Source organism: Falco biarmicus, chromosome 3 (assembly GCF_023638135.1).
Source record: "Falco biarmicus isolate bFalBia1 chromosome 3, bFalBia1.pri, whole genome shotgun sequence".
Taxonomy (NCBI): Eukaryota; Metazoa; Chordata; class Aves; order Falconiformes; family Falconidae; genus Falco; species Falco biarmicus.
Genome location: NC_079290.1, coordinates 17,633,311 through 17,652,937, shown reverse-complemented (window position 1 = coordinate 17,652,937; position 19,627 = coordinate 17,633,311). Strand labels below are relative to the sequence as shown.

The 19,627-nt window shown below is 40.0% G+C and overlaps 1 protein-coding gene across 4 annotated transcripts in view; it reads left to right on the top strand.

Moving 5' to 3' along the window:
• Positions 1 to 19,627, top strand: part of NSMCE2 (NSE2 (MMS21) homolog, SMC5-SMC6 complex SUMO ligase) — a 136,105-nt gene that overhangs the window by 46,283 nt on the left and 70,195 nt on the right. For all 4 annotated transcript variants that reach the window (XM_056330409.1, XM_056330413.1, XM_056330411.1 and 1 more), the window contains one exon: positions 17,453 to 17,606. In XM_056330409.1, the coding sequence (XP_056186384.1) occupies positions 17,453 to 17,606 (154 nt within the window). The remainder of the gene's footprint in view (positions 1 to 17,452; positions 17,607 to 19,627) is intronic.

Genomic DNA, 19,627 nt, shown 5'->3' with positions numbered 1-19,627 from the left:
GTTCCTCAGCCTCCTTTCTCCAGGCTAAACAAACCCAGTTCCTTCAGCTGTGTCTCATGAGGCTGGTTCGCTAGACCCTTCTCTGAACATGCTCTACTTCCCTCATGAAGTGAGGGGCCCAAACCCAAAGATAGTATTGGAGGTGTGGCCTCACCAGTGCCAAGTACAGGGGGATGATTGCTGCCCTTGTCCTGCTGGCCACACTGATTCTAATACAAGCCAGGATGCTGTTGTCCCCCTTGCCCACCGGGGCACACAGCTGGCTCATGCCCAGCCGGCTGTCGACCAACACCCCCAGGTCCTTTTCCCCCAGGCAGCTTCCCAGCCGCTCTGCCCCAGCCTGTAGCGCTGTGTGGGGCTGGTGTGACCCAAGTGTGGGACCTGGCACTTCTCCTTGTTGAACTTCACACAATTGGCCTTGGCTCATTGATCCAGCCTGTCCAGGTCCCTCTGTTGGAGCCTTCCTGTCCTCCAGCTGATCAACACTCCCCCCGGGCTTGGTGTCATCTGCAAACTTTCTGAGGGTGCACTCAGTTCCCTTGCCCAGATTGTTGATAAAGATACTAAAGAGGACTGGCCCTAGTACTGAGCCCCAGGGAACGTCACTTGTGACCAGCTGCCAGCTGGATGTAACTCCATTCACTACCGCTCTTTGGGCTTCAGCATAGAGCATACCCGTCCAAACTATGAGTTTCTCCAGGAGAATGCTGTGGGAGATGGTGTCAAAGGCTTTACTAAGGTCCAGGTAGACAAAATCCACAGCCTTTCCTTCACTCACTAGGCGGGTCATCTTATCATAGGAGGAGATCAGGTTCGTCAAGCAGGACTTGCCTTTCATAACCCCATGCTGGCTGGGCCTGATCATACCTGCACATACCGTGTGATGGTGCTCAAGATGCTCTGCTCGATAACCTTCCCTGGCACCGAGGTCAGGCTGACAGGCCTGTAGTTCCCTGCGTCCTCCTTCCTGCCCTTCTTGCAGATGGACATCACATTGGCTGACCTCCAGTCAACTGGGACCTCCCATTGGAAGTGGTTTGGCGTGCACCTCTGCCAGCTCCCTTAGTACCCGTGGGTGGATCCTATATGGCCTCATGGTTTTGTGTGTGTCTTAAGTGGTGTGGCAGGTCACTAACCATTTCCCTTGAATTATGGGTCTTCATTCTGCTCCTTGTCCCTGTCATCCAGCTCAGGGGACTGAGTACTCTGAAGGTAACTGGTCTTGCTATTAAAGACTGAGGCAAAGACGGGATTAAGTACCTCAGCCTTTTCCTCATCCTTTGTAGCTGTATTTCCCCCCGCATCCAAAAAAGGGTGGAGATTCTCCTTAGCTCTCCTTTTGTTTCTAATATAGTTATAGAAATGGTTTTTATTGTCTTTTATGGCAAAACCAATTGGAGTTCTAGGTGGGCTTTGGCCACCTAGTTTTCACCCTGCATAACCTCGTGAGATCCTTGTAGTCCTCCTGAGTTGCCTGCCCCTTCTTCCAAAGGCCGTAAACGCTCTCTCTTTCCCTGAGTTCTGGCCAAAGTTCTCTCTTTAGCCAGGCCAATCTTCTTCCCTACTGACTCATCTTTCAGCACATGGGGATGACCTGCTCCTGTGTCTTTAAAGTTTCCTTCTTTAAGAATGTCCAGCCCTGCTGGACTCCTTGGCCCTTCAGGACTGTGTCCCCAGGGACTCTGTCAACCGGTCTCTTAAATAGGCCAAAGCCTGCCGTCTGGAAGTCCAAGGTGGCAGTTCTGCTGACACCCCCACCCCCCCCACCCCACTTCTCCAAGAATCAAAAACTCTTTATCATTTTGAGATCACTGTGCCCAAGACTGCCTGTAGCCATCACATCACCCACAAATCCTTCTCTGTTCACAAACAACAGGTCCAATGGGAGCCTTCCCCAGCTGGCTCCATCAGCAGCTGTGTCAGGAAGGTAGCTTCCATGCACTCTAGGATCCTGCTGGACTATTTCCTCTCTGTTGTATTGTATTTCCAGCAGACATCTGGTAATTCTTACCCCCATGGGGCTCAAGATTTTGTCTTGGAGAAATTTCTTCAAAGATCTTACTGATCTCCTGTGCAGAACCCCTGATGTGGTGAAGCTTGCTGACCTCTCTTAGCAGCTCCTCACTGAGCATAGCAGTGACTTGATCAGAATGCACGTCCCCAGCTCCATGCCCCAGCACTGGGCATCTAAGTATCCAAGCCCTGGATGGCAGAATGTATCCTCAGCACTTCCATGGAGGCTGAGAATGCCAAAGTACCAGGAAGGCTGCACTGGTGACCTGTGCTGCGTTATCTCCATTTGGGAGCAGCTTCTGTTGGATTTCTTTACGCTCCCTGCAATCCAGCTGCCGTATTAACCGCCTTGCTTCTGGTTGTGTGTCCTGATGGCAGGGCTTCATGTTGCTGGTGTTCCCTGAGGAACACCATCTCATCTCTAGATGAGTAGGAAGCTGATGCAAGTTAACTCCACCCCTAGTGAGACTCCCACCTGGCAGGGAGGTCCTCATGCTGCCAGTTAGTTGGTTCTCTGCCCAGTTTGCTTGCCTTGTGATCACATCACGCATTGCTTCCCCTTGCACTGCTGTTCAAAACAAGGGCTGGAAAGTGGATGTGAGTTAGACATGCTGCTTTAGGATAAGGAATAGCAGTCCTAGTTTCAGGATAGGCAAATTAGAGTGATTTATACAGGATTTGGTTTTATGTGCTTTCCACGACAACCATTCAGTAAAGTAAATATATGTTGTTATTTTTTTCTGTGAAGTATTTTTAGTAAGTCTTCAGTGCCTGTTTTATTGAATGACTAATGCATTTTGGTACATCTGAATTACATCTATACTGAGTCATTTCATTTTGTAATGACATATTTAAATGTTTAAATCTCTACAGAAATTAAACCTTGTAAAAGACTTTAACCTTTTGTTCTGGTGGTTGGTTTGTGCCTCTGTTATATCACCACAAGCCTCTGCTATGGGGAAAAACTCCTGTAAGCTGAAGACTCAAAGAATGCTGCATCGCAAAGACATTTCTGGAAACCACAAATGAGCCAGTGTGTTTATGCACAGCCAAAATTTTGGTTTTTCAAATCAGATCTTCTGCTTGCTGTGTAATGTTGTTGCATTTAACATTTCACAATACTGTTGTTGGACTCCTAATTTTTCCTAAGCCACTGTTCACCAACATTTCTAAATTTTCCCCCCATCTCTTCTCAGACTATAGTTACTTCACATTTTGAAACTAAGGCTTTGTTTATGGGGAAGGTTTTGCTAGTGACAGAACTAAAATAGTTATATTGGTGTTACTTACATTCTTACTTGTGGTTTTTTTTTGGTGGGGCTTTCTTTTATTTTGTTTTATTTTGTTAAACTCATGTAGGATACGTAAGATGAAATGAAATAAAAGCATCTGCAAGTTTTATACCAGGATAACTGTAAAATAAGTGTAAACATTTATTGCTTGTTTAGACCAGTCCAACAGCCTTCCTTAAATTACTTTGTCATGTGTACTACTTCTTGAACTATTTTTTCCCTAGTCTGCTACCTACCTTTTATCAGCTCACGATACCCTTATAGACCTCGAACAAATGCCTGTTGTACCAGGCTGTCCTTATTTTGAAATACCTTGCAAGCTTTCACTTGTGCTTCATTATCCTGGATTTGTAATCTGTGTTTCTCCCAATGTGTGGTTTATATTGCGTCTTTGCTTGTGTGCCAGGTTCGTCATTTACTTTGTGAGCTTTTTAGTGCAGAGAGCTGTTCATCACATCATGTGCTTTCTGAAGCCCATACCATATTTTTAGAATCCAAAGAATGATCATCAGTCATCGTGAAAGACCAATATCCCTTTACTCTGCTATCTATGAATACTGTTGGAGGCTTCTCGTGCCTTCTTCAAGCAAGGAATCTAAACTAGGAACCACAAAAAAATCTTGGGTTAGTACTTGCACAAATGGGTTGTATTGTGACAAAGGGTTTGAAAAAGACACACGCACACCCCCAACAAACAAACAAACAAACAAACAAACACCTAGCTTTCACCATTGAGCGATAGAGCTCATACTATATATGAGAAGAACGGGAGATATTTGTAGTGGTAATTCTGAAATGAATGTGCCTTTCTGTTCTGTGAATATTTGTATGTTAAATACAGGGAAGGGGATTTTCAAAAGCACCTACATGATGTAAGAACCTTGCAGAAACAAAATGAAAGACAATCCATAGCTGAATGGTTAGGCAATAACCTGGGATGTGGGAGAGTCAAGTTCAAGTACTTGCTCCAATTATCTTTTAATTAGTTATACAAAGTGGAACAACTTCAAACGGGAGAGATCGAGATGCCTTACCCCTGAATACCCAATAGCCTATGGGCTAGGGCAACTAATATGGGATGAGCAGAGATCTGAGAACAGGTCACTCACCTTACTGATGACTATTTTAACCGCTGAGATATTAAATCTGATAGTATGTGGATTTCTCTCATCATTGCTTATGAGGAAGGATTTGCCTGGCTTAAGCAACTGACTCAAGGAAAGGGTTTGTGGTGGAGGCACCCATTGCCATTAGAGGAACAGTGCTCCCTGTCTGTTAGACAATCCTTGCTTAGATAGCTGGTTTTTCTGATTCCTGTTTTTTGATATTGGGTTTCTCCATCCATTTTATAAAAAGCCTTGACTGGCTAATTCAGTCAGGGGATTGCATTAGGTAATAGGATCTTTGAAGTGCTACAGTTTGCATCTTTGCTACAACTTGGTAGTCTTCTTGTGCATCCAGTTCTTTGCTACAAAGTAGGGACTTACAGTGGTGCTGACAGACAAAACAGAAGGTGCAAAGGACTTTTAACAAGGCTGTCACATTGAATAGCAGATATAAAGACATTACCTATTGTTAAAATACATTTACTGTTACAGGAGGAAACCATGCTAATATACTAATTACATCATCTTGAGAGACTCAGAATTATCTCTACAGGATTTCATGAATCCATGTCCATTTGATTTGTCCTAATTCAGAGCCTTGTCATCCTCATCTGCAATCTCTTGCCCAGATGGAGCATGGAAATTGACACAAGCATTCCTAATATGCAAACCAAGATCTGCAGTTCCACTTCAAAGCAACAGCTTCTGAAGTGGGAATTTTAATTATTCCATTTTGAATTAGTGACTCTGCAAAAGAGGTTTTTTCTTCTGCCAGTGATTTGGGTGTTCTTTTTTTTTCAGTTCTGTTACCCAGCTTTGCAGTAGGCATGTCTCATTCTGTCATGCGAACAGTGAAATGGCTGACCAGCTATCGATCCATGTGTTTACTGATTGTAATCCATAACGTCTTTAGAAAGTTTTTTGTCCTGTTCTTGGGTTCTTTTCTGTCTAGTATTTTATATAACAAGATGAGATTCCTCATCACTCAGAATAGGAGTCTGTCATGAACTTGAGAAACAAGGACAGATATCAACTGTCCTATATTTTGTAGACATGAGCTGTGTCTGCTGTCAAAACTTAAGTCCCTTGGACAAGAGAATATGCTGGTGAAGGCTGGTGGAGAAGAGAAACTCAGGAAGCAAGAAATATTATCATGTGAATATATATTGCATGGCAGAAGACAAAAACAAAGGGGAACAATCATGATAGGGATTGATAACAGTCAATCTACAGAACTGGCCAAAGTAGCAAGTGATTGGCTGAGAAACAGCTGAAATTTCATCTGATTTTGAATAACTACAGAGTAGTGTCAAGTCAAATTTAAATACTTTGCTGTGACGTACTCAGAAGATCCGTGCTGAAGCGTGAGATGCAGTTACGAGGTTTAGTTACTTACGGTGAGTTTCAGTGTTCCACTTTGGAAGGTGTATTTTCACTTTATAATGAGGTGACTTAAGGAGGTCAGCGACAGTAGAGGAAGGTGTGCCGCAGCAGCACTCTCAGGACAAAATATTCCTAGGTACCAGTGGGTGCACTTCTGAAAGCATGTACTACCATAACCCATAAGAGGTCAGCATAACTTGCTGTTCCTCAGTCTGCTGACCCGTGCGTGGAGGGTCGGCAGTCACTCCCTCTGTCTGCTCCCTCCATCCTTTCCAAGTGACTCAGGAGCTGGTGTTTGGTGAGACTGTAATATATAAAGGAATAATGGAGGCATCCCATAATTAGGGCTAGTAATAAGAGAGGAATCAGTCTAGCACATGATATACAGTGAATGAGTCAGAGAAATGATGGAAAAGCGAGTTTGATAGAGTTATAAGAAGGAATGTGCAGTACTGAAAAATTGCGATGAATGATGAGATGAGCTTCGAAAGAAGCTAAAAAAGGGAAAGCAAAGTAATATGAGAAAGAGGAAGGACAAGTTCAAAACCAGTACTAAATATAAGAGCTAGGTCTGTGAATTCAGAAAGATGTAGGGAGAAGTTTAAGTGGCAGGGGAGGTGTGATCAAGAGAGTTGGCTGGCATAGGGTTTATGCTAGAAGCCTGAAAGAATTTGGGGAGACAGATTTCATAGCATTGCGGAAACTGAGGAACAAGAAAAAAAAAAAGTATCTATTGAGTCTGAAAATAACAGAAAGGAGATACTTGCATGCATAGAGTTATAAGTTTAGAAGATGATGAATTCTTTTTTGTGCTTTTAAATCTTAGTGGTAAGTGACAGTTTGTAGTCATGGATGACATCAAATTTCTGGGATTGTCAGCCTGCATAATGGGAATGGTTTTTATAGTCAAAAAAGTACTGAGGTTTTTTTCAGCAACCTTAAAGTGGCCAAACTCATACTGGTTTGCCTTCCTGGGTGAGTAAGTTCTTATGGAGAAAAACAAAATTTCTACTCCATAACCGTTTTTTGTCAGCTGAGGCAATATTAAGAAAAGTGTATTTAAATTTGAGGCTAAGCTTTTTATTTTGCTTTTACAAATGGTATTTCAGCAGTATATGTGAAGAGTATTCTATTTAGGAATCCTGTTTCGTGCTCCTTTTTTTCATGTCTGCCATGCAGACAAACTCTCAGGTAGGACCATCTCCTTCAGTGTTATAAATGCAGTTGAAGACTCAGTTTTTCCTGTTTCTTCTCACCCTGCTGTCACATTTTGCAGGCATGAGCAAACTAATACTGCTGTCGCACACTAGTCTCGGTTACAGAAATTGTTATTTTAACTGTGAACTATTTAAAAACCTTTTTAAATTAAAGTTTGATTTTAATTACTTCCAACAGCATGTAAAAATCAAGGGCTTATGTATAATGGGGGAGTCTATATGGGCTGGAGAGTTGGAATATGATTTCATTTTTAGTCATAATTTTAAACCTGGATTGGTAATTTACATTCAGATTTTATAAAAAGGCTTTACATATAAATTGCAAGAGAGTTGCAAAACAAATGTCTCTGAATTTTTAAAAACTCTTCTTGTGTGCTTTCTATTATACAGTCATCTATCAGATTGCATCCGGTATCCACCTTACAGTTAGGTATCACTATTACTAGTATTGTGTTTAATTACAGCTTATTATATTGTTCACAGTTTTCCGGGTTTCCTTTAATGTGGAAAGTATGAAGCAAGCTGGTTTTGAGTTAAGATGTGGAAGTTAATGTAATGACCCATAATAAGAAAGCTGTTCAGGTTCCATCAAATTTCTCGGGACCCAGTTTTGCGAGGCTCTGTATAAAAAGGGATGCTCTGGAATCAGGAGGCTGGGCTCAGTCACACAGGACAGACAACTGTCATAGCCAGAAACAGTCAGTTGTGAAGAGGTTTGTGGGCATCGTAATAAAGAAAGATAGCTTTAAACGAGCATTTTGAAGAAGGATTTAAAGATATATTCACAAATGTTTATGAGTTTTCCCACAGCAGGAGGACCAAGAGACAGACAGTGCAAATGCCATTTGTTTCGAAAATCAAACAGGTAGAGTGGCAGGAACTGGCATCGTCGGTTACCTGCTGGCAAGAACCAGCTTCTTGATGCTGTGATAGGTAACAGAAAAGGTGTGGATAGACTCCAAGGATTTTGGAAAGTTGGTGGAAAGGATGTGTTGGGTGGTAATGTAGACAGGATTAATCTAGCCTGTTACACATGGAGTCTTTGTAAAAACTGGTGGCTATAGAGGAACATATAAGTAGCTAATCTAGCATACTAGGAGCAAAGGCCTTTTGAATGCTTTTTTTGTGATACAGTTCTGTTTCTGAGGCTTTGCTGAAACTGCATTAATAACAAAGATGGGACCTATAGGCAAAGAAGAGGAAAAGAATCGCAGTTGAAAATATCCTTCTCTGTCAGACAATATACTGCCTGCAGGGAGCCTATAAAATCTAGGGAATTGAGATACCCTGGTACACCTATACAGCAAAAAGGGTATGTTAGCATTCCAGAGTGTCCCATGCAGCAGGAAAGAATTACTTGTGCAAGTACTAGGAAAGCACGTAGTGTTTGCCAAGACAAGGGAAGAGGTGCAAGCTGTCAGCCAGAACTGGTAAATCAAGAAGGATAAGAATGGAAGGAAGGAAGACCTGGCATTTAGTGGCTAATAACTCTATTGAGGGCTGTCCCAATAGGAAGCTGGATAAGAAAACATCACTAATAGTGATTGAAGACTGTGATACGTGGAGAGGCTCAAGGGAGAGACTTGTCTCTAAGGCATTTGCAGGAAAGTGCAAAATAAAAGGCAGTTCTGCCACAGGACGCAGACTGGGACTGCCATACAGGTGAGGTCTTTGGTACCTACTGCGGTGTAAGGAAGGCAGGTGCTCCCAGTTTATAAGAAAATTCTGGGCCCACACTGCAGTTGCACTTTTTTTTTTTTTTTTTTTTTTTCTGCTTGGTGTAGCTTGGCACCATCACTGAATTCACTGTTCTGTGTTAAAGGTGGAGCTGACCCTGATGGAAGTATTTCCATCTTGATCCATATATTAATACAGATATATTAACTTGATGAGCCTAGGCTCAAAGTGTCAGCCAGAATATATGTTTTTCAACTAATGTCAATTCAAATAAAGCATGAGTCTATACTTAAGGAATCTTATTGCTCTTTCTCAAAAGTGTAAAGGTTGCCTTTAGTCTTAATGAAAAATGACGATATGACTCACATTGCTGTTTTGGAGAATATGAAGAAGAAATGCTGTCAGTGCTGAAGAACTTTTTAAGGACAAGAATTTCATCAGATGAATAAAAAAAAAAACCACAGAGGAGTAAAAATTGAAGAAGTCTGCTTAATTTTTGCTGGAGGGTATATCCAAGGAATATGGAAAACATCCCTCTGGAAAAACAGCTGATTTTAACAATACATGCTGTATGCAGGTCTTGAAAGAATAAGTCACACTTTGTGTTTAAACTGGGATCAGCTTCACAGCTGGCATAAGTCAACAGCGTTTTGTAGGAGCTGCTGGAGATAACACTGAATTGTACTTGTTTTAGGATTTAGCCCTTTATTTTCCACACTATGGAAAACATGAGATTTAGCGATCTCAGTCAACCAAGCAGAGCCATACAAGAGTAAACAGGTTGTTAATCTGAAATCACCTTAGGGCCTTCTGCTCCCACTGAAATCAATGTATAAATTTCCATCAGTTTGAGTGGAATATTAAAGAAAAAAAAAAAAGCAAGCTCTAATATCCATGTTAATGTATTTTCTAAATATGTGAATTAATCAGCAGCTTGGTAAACTGGTTCAACAGCCTGATGCATTTGCTGAATCAACCTTGCTAAAACAGATGCACCATCTGCCTCACAGTTTCTAACATGCTGTTAAAACAAAGCAACATTTTTATAAGAATAGTTATTTTTGCTCTTATAAGCCTTAATCTGTGCTCAGGCAAAACTACTCAGAACAAAATGCAGTATATCTCTAGTGTACCAAAATTAGCTTGCATAAAATCTGTTTGTGGCAGAACTTTAAAATACATAAAGAAAGGATTAGTAAATTTATGTACTTGCTCCTCTACTGTGTCTTAAACCGTATTTTTTAGGTGTTTTCATAAATGTCTCCCAAATACTGTATGATTTTTTGCTTTGTTGTATTCATACTTCATATATTGAAAAACTACAGAGAAACAAGATGAAGAGACTTCTGTTTTGTTGAGATCATTAAGAAAATGCAGTCCAGCCCTCATGGCAAACCACAGGCAGTTGGGCTTTCAGAAATGCTGAAGGGATTAAGGTGCTAAATATCCATTAACTGTCTTCACTTTGGTTTGTTGGGAAAACATCATCTCTAATGCTCATATTTATTGCTGTCTGTATGAGCCAGTTTTACACTATTGGAAGCAAGTAGTTTCAATACTGGTATTTCAATAAGATCTTCCTTCATTGCTTCTTTTTACCCCTTTGCACTTTGCAAGGCAGTGTGCAAAGGGTCTTGGAGAGAAACAAGAAGATTTTCACACTCTTGTCTCTACCATAGTGGGCAACTGGGGAAAATACAAAAATTTATTTTTTTTTCTGTTAAAACACGTGCAGAGTAAAGCATTTTGCTTAAGGTGGCACTTCTAACAGATAGAAACACCAAGAAATGCTTTCAAGCTGTAAACTTTGCATTTGCACCCAGGTGATTTGTTTCCTCACCTGGTGCTAATTTACTTTAATCTCACTCTGTATATACAGTTCCTTTCTAAACAGGAGAAAGAAAGCAAACAGGGTGGGCCAAACTCAAATTTCTAGCCTTACCAAACTGACTCACACATGCTGTGACTTGCCGGGGAGGGGGAGGTTGTTTGGATATACCCCCAGGATACATGGAAGCAGTGTGTGCCCCTCTGTGCTTACTTTCTTGATAAAGGTAAAACATCTTCAGCTGTGTTGGAAGTAGGGAAAAGAAACTGGAAGGTGGTAGCAATTTCATTATGGGGGACGCCTTAGCTACAGCCACCGTATTGACGTGCTGCTTTTGAACCATGGCAACCCTGCCTCACCTTTAGACTGTTACTCTGGCAAGGTTTTGCGATATTTTAAAACGTGCTGACAGTCATTTTCTGTTGTGCTGGCCGGGTTTAATAGGCAGTATGTGTCATAAGTATGGGTCAGCCCTTATAAATATGCCTCTCTTGGCATTTCACAATTGTCTGCGAAGGTGTTGCTCAACCAGAGTCCCAGCCCTGCAGCCATGATGTATAGAGGTGTTGAATCTCCTGAATCAGACATGGGCCCTTAGGCAGTTCTGACTGCAGCAGAACTGTGTTCAAACTAGCGCAGCTCCTACTGCCGAATGATGATATCCTTTTTGACTGCCCTTGCAGATGTTTCCAAGAGCTGGGTTTTATTTGTGCATCAACAAATGATCTGATATTTGCTAAGGTTTTGAATCCAGCCATTGAAGAATAATAAATGACTGTTTAGGTTGAGTTGAAATTTTGCAGCCTGATTCAGTTACAGTGGTGACTCACTTAGAGTTGGTTCTCACATGATTCACAAAGCGTATTGGGTGACTCAACCCACAAATTTACTTAGCTCCCATGTTATTTTCCCTCTCAGTGAAAAAAATTAGTTATAATAAATAATCACAGCAAACTTTGACTTACCCTGAGGTAAAATAAATGTGTGTGTTGAAAGGCTGCGTATTTGTAATAATAAATTATTTAGTGAGGTAAGGATGAAATAATAGGACGTAGGAATTGTTAAAGAAAGGTGACATGCATTTTTGGCTGATGTTGCTGCATAGCAGATGTAAATAAAGGAAGAAAAGTTATTTTTATCTGATGGACATGCTCAGAGAGGCTGTTTTGACGGTGTCTGTACTTACTGTTATAGCCAGCCAATTCTTGGTATTTGTTCTCTGAAACAGGTAGTTTTAGATATGTCTGTTGTCTGGGTCAGATATTTTAAAGTCAAGCCAATTCAGAAAGCATGAGATACCTAGGTTCTGAAAACTGGGTCTTTGTAGGATGTCTTAGGCTAGTCACCCCAAGTCCTGAAGTAACTGAAGTTGTCTGAAAAATCTTGACTGAGTTCCTTTACAACATCAAATTCACAGAGGTGAGAAATTGTCCCAACAGGAGCTATAACATACTAAGTTTTTCTTCAAAAGATGCAGCTGCTCTCAGTGTTCCATAAGCATACACACAGGCACATGGCTGTAGTGTAAATGCAATCTAAAACTCGTGAGTTTGGAGTTAGCTGGAGACATCAGTGTATCCTTTTTCAGAGTGTCCCAAAATGATAGAAGTATCTAGGTAACTACATACCTCTGAGCTTCTCAGCACTAAGTGACTAATCACTCTCCCTTTCATAAATGAAACAACAAAGAATCTGGAAAATGAAGAAGTTCTGCCACGTCAGCTGACTTGGTCATTAAAAAGGTCATTAGCAAGCAGGAATGTTTCTTTACCTCACAAATACCAAATGTCAATAATATCTGTAAATTAAACTTTGTAAGTCTGTATTTTGTAGAGATTAAATTACAGGGAACAGATAGTGTGTGGTTTGAAAGATTAAGGTGAGAATTCTGAATTCGTCGGAAAGATCATTCTTTTGCAGATTGCATCATTGGTTTGAGGAAACCTCAGCATAGTTCAGGTATGGCAAGAAATTTCTGAGAAATAAAATGGATGGTACTGGCAAAGTCCCAAAAACCAAGGGGCATAAACAATAGCTGAAAAAAGGTACCTAGGAACAGTGACAGGATTAAAAATATGCAGCTAAAGGAATTCTGTACTAGAGAGTGAAGAAAGAAAAGGCTGAAAGATTAACTGTGGAGTGTCACATGCTGAACCACTGCAATGCAAAGTCCAGTGGAGCATTTTTGCAGTGTGCAGAATGCCACGCTTCTATCACAGTTTGCCAAGCAGCCACAAGATGTTTCGGGCCTCCTTGTAGAGAGTGAACGAAATGCTCATGTTACTTTGAACTTTCCCTCAGCTAAAGAAGGTAAAAGGATGGCTTTGTGCTCAAAGCACAGAACCAGGATTTAGTTATTCTTGGTTCTGCCACAGTCTCCTTGTGCAGCCTTAGGGCAAGTTATTCATCTCTTCATGCCACAGTCTCCCCGTTTGTAAAATACAGTTGGTGGTACATATGTCACAGTGGTTGGTTGAGGCTAAATTCTTTAATGTTTGTAAAGTGTTTTGGGACATAATACTGGGAAGGACAAATCACTAAATGCTGCAATGTTCCATGCAGAATTATGCTAATTGGTGGGGTTTTGGACACTGGTCCCTTACTGTATGTAACTAATGCTGCAAGCTGGTCCAATTTTACTCTATTGTACTTTTAACCTCACTGGTTCTGGGACCGGTCTGGAACAGAATAATTCATTTCTCATTGGGTGGTTATGGTAATTGATGAAATAAAAATTCCCCAGACTGCTCCTTGGAATACCTTGTGTTTACCGTTGTCTGAAGCTGTGCAAGCTAGCCTTTCAAAAAGTCTGATATTCGGAGGCATAGTCTAACACCTTATGCATGGAATAGACACACTACCAGTGAAAGAATCTGAAAAAGCAAGGCTCATCCTTACAGGTAGATATTGGCAGAAGTCAAAGACCTGGCTCACTTCATAAGCATTTCCCATCAAACGCAGTAACCTCTTTGTACATACTAGCTGTGACCAGGTGGTATGGTGTGTTGCCATGAGCAAATGAATCTTTGGATAGGTAAACCACAGCTATGTTTTTCTAAACAATTACTTTTTCAGTGTTTCTAAATGTGTTTTCCTATCAGCACTGCTGGTAGATCATGTATGGAGTATCATTAATTATCATGTATAACATGTCTGTTCTCCCTCTTACTGCTGAGCCCCATGCAAATACCCATGTGGTTCTTTGCTGCTATGGGACTGTCACAGCAGCTGTTTTTTCTGTTGCTGTAAACAAGCTGTTGTGACTGATACTTCTTTTCACCATATGTCCTGAACACTCCCAGTTCATGGTTACATGTCATTTCCAGGATGCTTTGCAGGGTGTGTATGCCTCCACCCCATTTCAAAATCATTGTAACTCTCAATGGATTGACTAATGACTGCAAGGTGTTACTTAGCATGCTGGTTTTGGCTGACAGTGCTACTAAATGAACAGTTGTTTGCTTAAGGTGTCTGTCATGGTTCCCACCTGAAGTAACTTTCACAGAGAAATTGAACATGCCGATGGCTTCAGTTTTGCTGGTAAGCATTTATCTGACATGCTGCTGAGACCAACAAGGTGTATGACCCCAACTTGTCCTGAATATTGATAATTTTGCCCTGTTCCTTAGCCATGCCCTATGTATGTATTGTCCTTATACATTTTGTTACGCTGATCTCATCATCATTACTTCCATCATGAATGTGTAGAATAGGAGTGGGTGGTGAGAACTAAAGAAAACTCTAATGTACCTGTAAGGGTGTTGTGCTGATGCAGTGTATAAGATGTTGCAATTCTGTCCCACTGTGAGGAACTGGGACTGATGTCACAGTTTCTTTCATTTGTTTTCATTTATGTTGTTGAGTTTATGTTCTCAACTCTTTTCTTGGGATAGGATATGCAGCACCAAAGAGAAATTGCTTGAGCACAGCAAACGTATTTATTTGTTATTATAGTGGGTGGACAGGCCTTATTATTCACCTGTGATGCGTTGACCTTCCAGAAGGTCTACCTGGCATTTCAGTAATAGCGTACGTGATGGTACAGTATTGAGTGTGGTCAGGAATGATGTGTCTACTCATCATTTTAATGCAATCGTCTGGAGGTAAACAGAAACTGAATTCAAATTATAAAGATGTTAAAGTACAGGAAAGAGCATTCTTTGAGCAACTCTGTCATCTGACTCTTTAAGTTTCCATTGTAGATGATTGTGTGAGCCTATGTCATATGTGCTGCATTGCTGGACTATCCTCACAACGTAATGTATTGCTACTGGAAATACAGCTGGCGTGAAAGCCTTTTTTTTTTATTGATAACTGGTGGAATTGTTCATGTTGCCTTTAGCAAATAGCATGCTATCTCTTACTTTGTTGGATATATGGCAGCAAGCTGTGGGATTATAGTTACGTAGCCAAGGAGGGGTTTGTGTAATTGTTCTCTTGAGGTTAGTACAGATGTCTACATGCAAATTTTAGTAGCTCCACAGTAGCAGGGACAAAACTTATTCATGTGCATATAATGCAGCTTCTCAAACATCTGCCTTTTTGCTAACATAACAGTGTAGGTTACAGTTCCTGCTCTTTTTCTGCTCATATGGGTAAAGTCCTTTAATTCTGGAAGTTGGGGCTGAGAGAATGACTGTTTGAACTAACACTGACTGTGCCCTTCTCTTCACCTCTCGCACTGAGGGTGAATTTCTGTGCTCAAATCTTCCATGAGTCAAGAGAAAGCTTAAAAAGAGCCTGATGTAACTATATCAGTGTTGAACATAGTCCTTGTGGAGAGGAAAAGATTATTGACATTGTTTTTGCTGCAGATGGATGTCTGTGATGAACATCCACATCATTTATTTTACTCTTTGTGTGAGTATCAGCAAGTTAGAAGCACTTTGGTGGTTTTTTTAGTATACACGACTGGATCTATTCTGTGGTATCTATCCTTAGTGCTCTTGTTCATGATGAAGGCAGGTCTTAGTGACAGGTTGTTATTTGGACTATGCTTGTGAGTGTGGTCCTGTATTTGTACATTTGTTTCTGTTAACAAGAGAATGTCTGTAAAAACAGCCTGAGTTTTTGCAGAAAGGAGTATGTTTGCACTACATGTTGTCTAAATCAAATAATTATTTTATAATATGTTGTGTTTTAGATGTATTTTGATTTAGTAATTGCTTTCTTGTGCTTGCATGCACTTGATGGCCGAGTTCCTTCTTCAGCTGAATGGTGAAGAACGGTTGTTTTGGTTGTGATAGGCCTTCTTTTGCAGCAGTTTGCTGTGATGCTGACACAGGCAAATCATTTTAGTGCTATGATTGCCCTCCATTGCCCTGGGAGCAGAATGTTCTGTTTTACTTTGCTCCTTTTGATAAGTTTCATATGATATGGACTGCACTCTGCTGCTTGGGTTTATGCAGCAGCCTGTGCATCTGTGGTGACATGCTGTTGGTCTTTCATAGTCACGGTGCGCCTTTGGTTCCAAGGTATTCCTGAGTCTTTCCCGTCCACAGTTAGATGTTGTAGTAGGTGATCTTTTATCTCCAGGTGCCTTTAAAAACTGCATGCTATCGCCTGGCAGTGCCTGTTTTTTTCTTATTTTTCTTTTTGCCACAACTTGCATCTGCCGAAAGTAAGTGTGCCAAACTGGCTTTACTTTTGGAAGAAATAATAGTTCTATGGATTGCTTTGCTTTGATTAAAAACAAAGTGAAGTTTTCTTGGCTATGTAGCATTTTATATACCTGCAAAGCTCATTTTTATGTGAACATTTATTATTTTTTTGGCTCCTGAAATAAAACATATTCCATAGGATTTCCAGGGTCTCTGTAAACTCTGGAACCTGTAAACAATTTGATGAAGTGATTTTTTTTTCTCAGTAGGCTCTTTTCCTGTCTTTCCCAATGAATAGTACTGTGGTCTGGTGAGGGGCGGAATTTAATGTGTCTGGTAGGGGGAGAGCAGCTCAGCAGAAATGGTGCTTACCTCTTTTTTTTTTTTTTTTCAGACTGGCATGTTTTGCCATATGTTTGAGATAGAAATAGCCTTTGTCTGGTTCAGAAAATGCTTAGCATTAAGGATTTGACAGATGTCCACCTTCTTTCAGAGTTTGTGCTGTTGCTCATCATAGCACAGTTCCCACCACCTGTAAACTAGTTCTTATGAAGATCTGTCAAAGGTACAGTTCCCTAGAATTTAATGTTGGCTAGAGAAGCAGAAGGGAAAACTCTATAAATTATTGGGTTATGGGGGTTCCCAAAGTGCTTTTTGCATTCTTGGAATATCTTAATATGCCTATGTGATGACTTCCCTTTTGTTTCTAGTCATTTATTCTTCAGATCATTCCAGATGAAGTTACTGTAAGCAAGTGCTTTTGAAGAAACTGTTTTTGCCTGTCTATATGGCATAATGCTGCTTGTCCAGACAGCACAAATAAATTGGTTTCCTTTTACATTAGCTGTCTGTACTGCTTTTGCTGGTATTATCACACTAATCACGCATGTAGATTATAAGCTTCTGTAAAGCTCATTCAAAGATGGTGAGAGAGTGGAACATAACTTTAAAAAGTTATTTCTGTTTTTCAGTCATCTTCCCACTTTTTGGACAGAGTCGTATTCTTTGGTTTCATTCACATTCAGTGTTATACTGGTTCTTGTTAACATGTTGACCTTTATGACTCATGGAAGTAAATTTGATCAGTTTTCCCTGTTACTGTGAGAAATACACAGTATACAGCAACTGAGTTAAATGGTACTAAGAAGTTAATCTCTGCATTTCATAGTTACTGTTGTTGAAATAAATAGTTGCGTGGAGGTTATGGTTTCAGAGCAGGAAACCTAACTATAGTCAAAAGAAACTCGAGATTACGTTCATGAATTTCTGCTTGACATATTTGCTTTGTATTAAAATGTGTCATAATAAATAACATTCTATTTCTTGTTCCTTACAGATAAAACGAGAAAAACCGGAAAATATGCCAGATTTAAAATATTTAGTAAAAGAAAAATTTACTGCACTGGAAAGCAAGAACAGTGACTCAGATTTGCAAAGGAATGAAAAATATTTGTATTTTCAGGATCAACTTAAAGAGATGAGAAAACAATGTAAGTATTATTTTTTAAAAAATAGATTCTTTGAATGCCAAGTGTTAAGATGTGACTAACTGCTCTAAGATATAGAACTGCCAGCTATGGCTCAAACTGAGGTGAGTGTTTTTGTTCAAATTGATATCTGTATAGAAAAAAGCTAATGTAATTACCTTGGTAATTTTATTTAGACTCCCACAGTTCCTGCTGTGTTTGAATACAAATACCATGAAACTCGCTTCACATCTTTTTTTCCTAAGGTGGGCTTTTTCATTTGGAGATTTTTTTCTTTTTTTTTACTTAATTGATAGGATCTTCTAAAAGGATTAGGTAAGCTGTTTTCGTTTGTCACTTAAACAAATTGCTCCTGTTTCACAACTTAGGATATGTTGCAACTCTAAGAAGACCTTTGCTTTAATCGTAGAACTATATTGTTGGAAAACGCTTACTCTGTCTGTTCTCAGGTTTACAGCTTCTATGCACGCACCATGTAACACTGCAACTTATTAAAATCTGTTTTTCTTAATTCACGTGATTTATCAAGTGTTAGAAGTTTATTTGTGCTTAAATTACCAGAAAACTTAGAGAGTGAACAGTTCTAGTATTTATGCAACAGAACAAAATTGTATGCTTTTATTGCCCTGCACCTATAGCAGCCATTAAAATCACTCTGATTACTGTTGCTGGGAAAGTTCGTGGGCTCTAACACTATTTGTGGTGTTCTTCCTCAGTCTTGATTACGTTTTGAAATGATATTATTCTGCTTGCTGTCCCTTGACCCCTGTACCTATTTCCTCCCACCCTACATTTTGATTTCAACATAAACTGGTATCTCAGGAACTTCAGGAGTCATAGATTAATGATTTATACCCTCTGAAAATGATATTCTGGATGTTATCCTGTAGATTTCCTTGAGTTTTGTTTTTATGGAGCTCTGTCCAAAACCCACGGAAACTAGCAGAAAGAATTTTCCCGCTGACTTCACTGGACTTTGGATTACTTCCCTATAGAGATTTATGAAGTGTGAGGACATGCTTGACAAGGCAAATTTCAGATCTGATATCTCAAGGCTCCCTAGGATTAGAGCTTGAGGGCTTAATATATGTTTCCCATCTTTATGGTTTTTAAGATTTTGGATTTGAGTATTAACACTGATCTCTGAGTTTAATAGAGGTCTTGGCACTATTTTAAGAATGAACATACCAGGCTGCAGACCACAAAACTGTAATTTTCACTCCCTACATAACCATAAAATTATTACTGCCCCACCATTATGTTGTAATTCCTAATTTCCAGGTGTTAGTAACTGAGAAGATAAAATCTTGATAACTGACTTTGGATTTACTTTCCACCCTGTAATTGCCTGAGGAAGGGGTGTATGCCCTAGTAATATATTCAGCTCAGGCTATGGGATTGAGTTCTAGATGGCAGACCTGCTGAAAAAAAAAAACAAAACCAAGTAAAATAAGCACAGTTATAGTTTTTCTTTAAAAAAAAAATAAAAAAAACCTAGGACATCATTCTGCCACTACTGCCTGAAATCCAGATTTGTCTTTTTAGCCACTTGGACTTCTCTTTTGGTTGCACACAGTGGTCAGATTGTGCCCAAACCAAAATACATGATGATGTTGTATGAACTGCTATGTTCAGTACAGGGACTATTGATCAGCTGGCTCAGCTTGGATTTTGTAGAATTAATCCTGTTTTTGATGAGGTAAATCCATCACGTTTTTCCCTATTGAAGCATTTAATGCAGTTTAAAAGGTTGAATGGAAAATTGTTTGTTAGCTTTCACAAACAGTCTTGGATGAAATATAATGAACGTGTATTCAAATACACAGTCTGGTGCTGCGCACCTTCTTTTGAAATGGATAACTAAATGCCACCTCAAGCTACAGCTAGAAAACTGAAAGTTTTCAAAGCAAGCACAATTCTGCTGCCTTAAACTTGCATCAGTGTTGTGTTTTCTGCCTGAATAATCTGTTGTTCCAGCAGAAAGTCACTTTCCAACTTTACTTTCCTCTTTAAAAGGCTCTTTT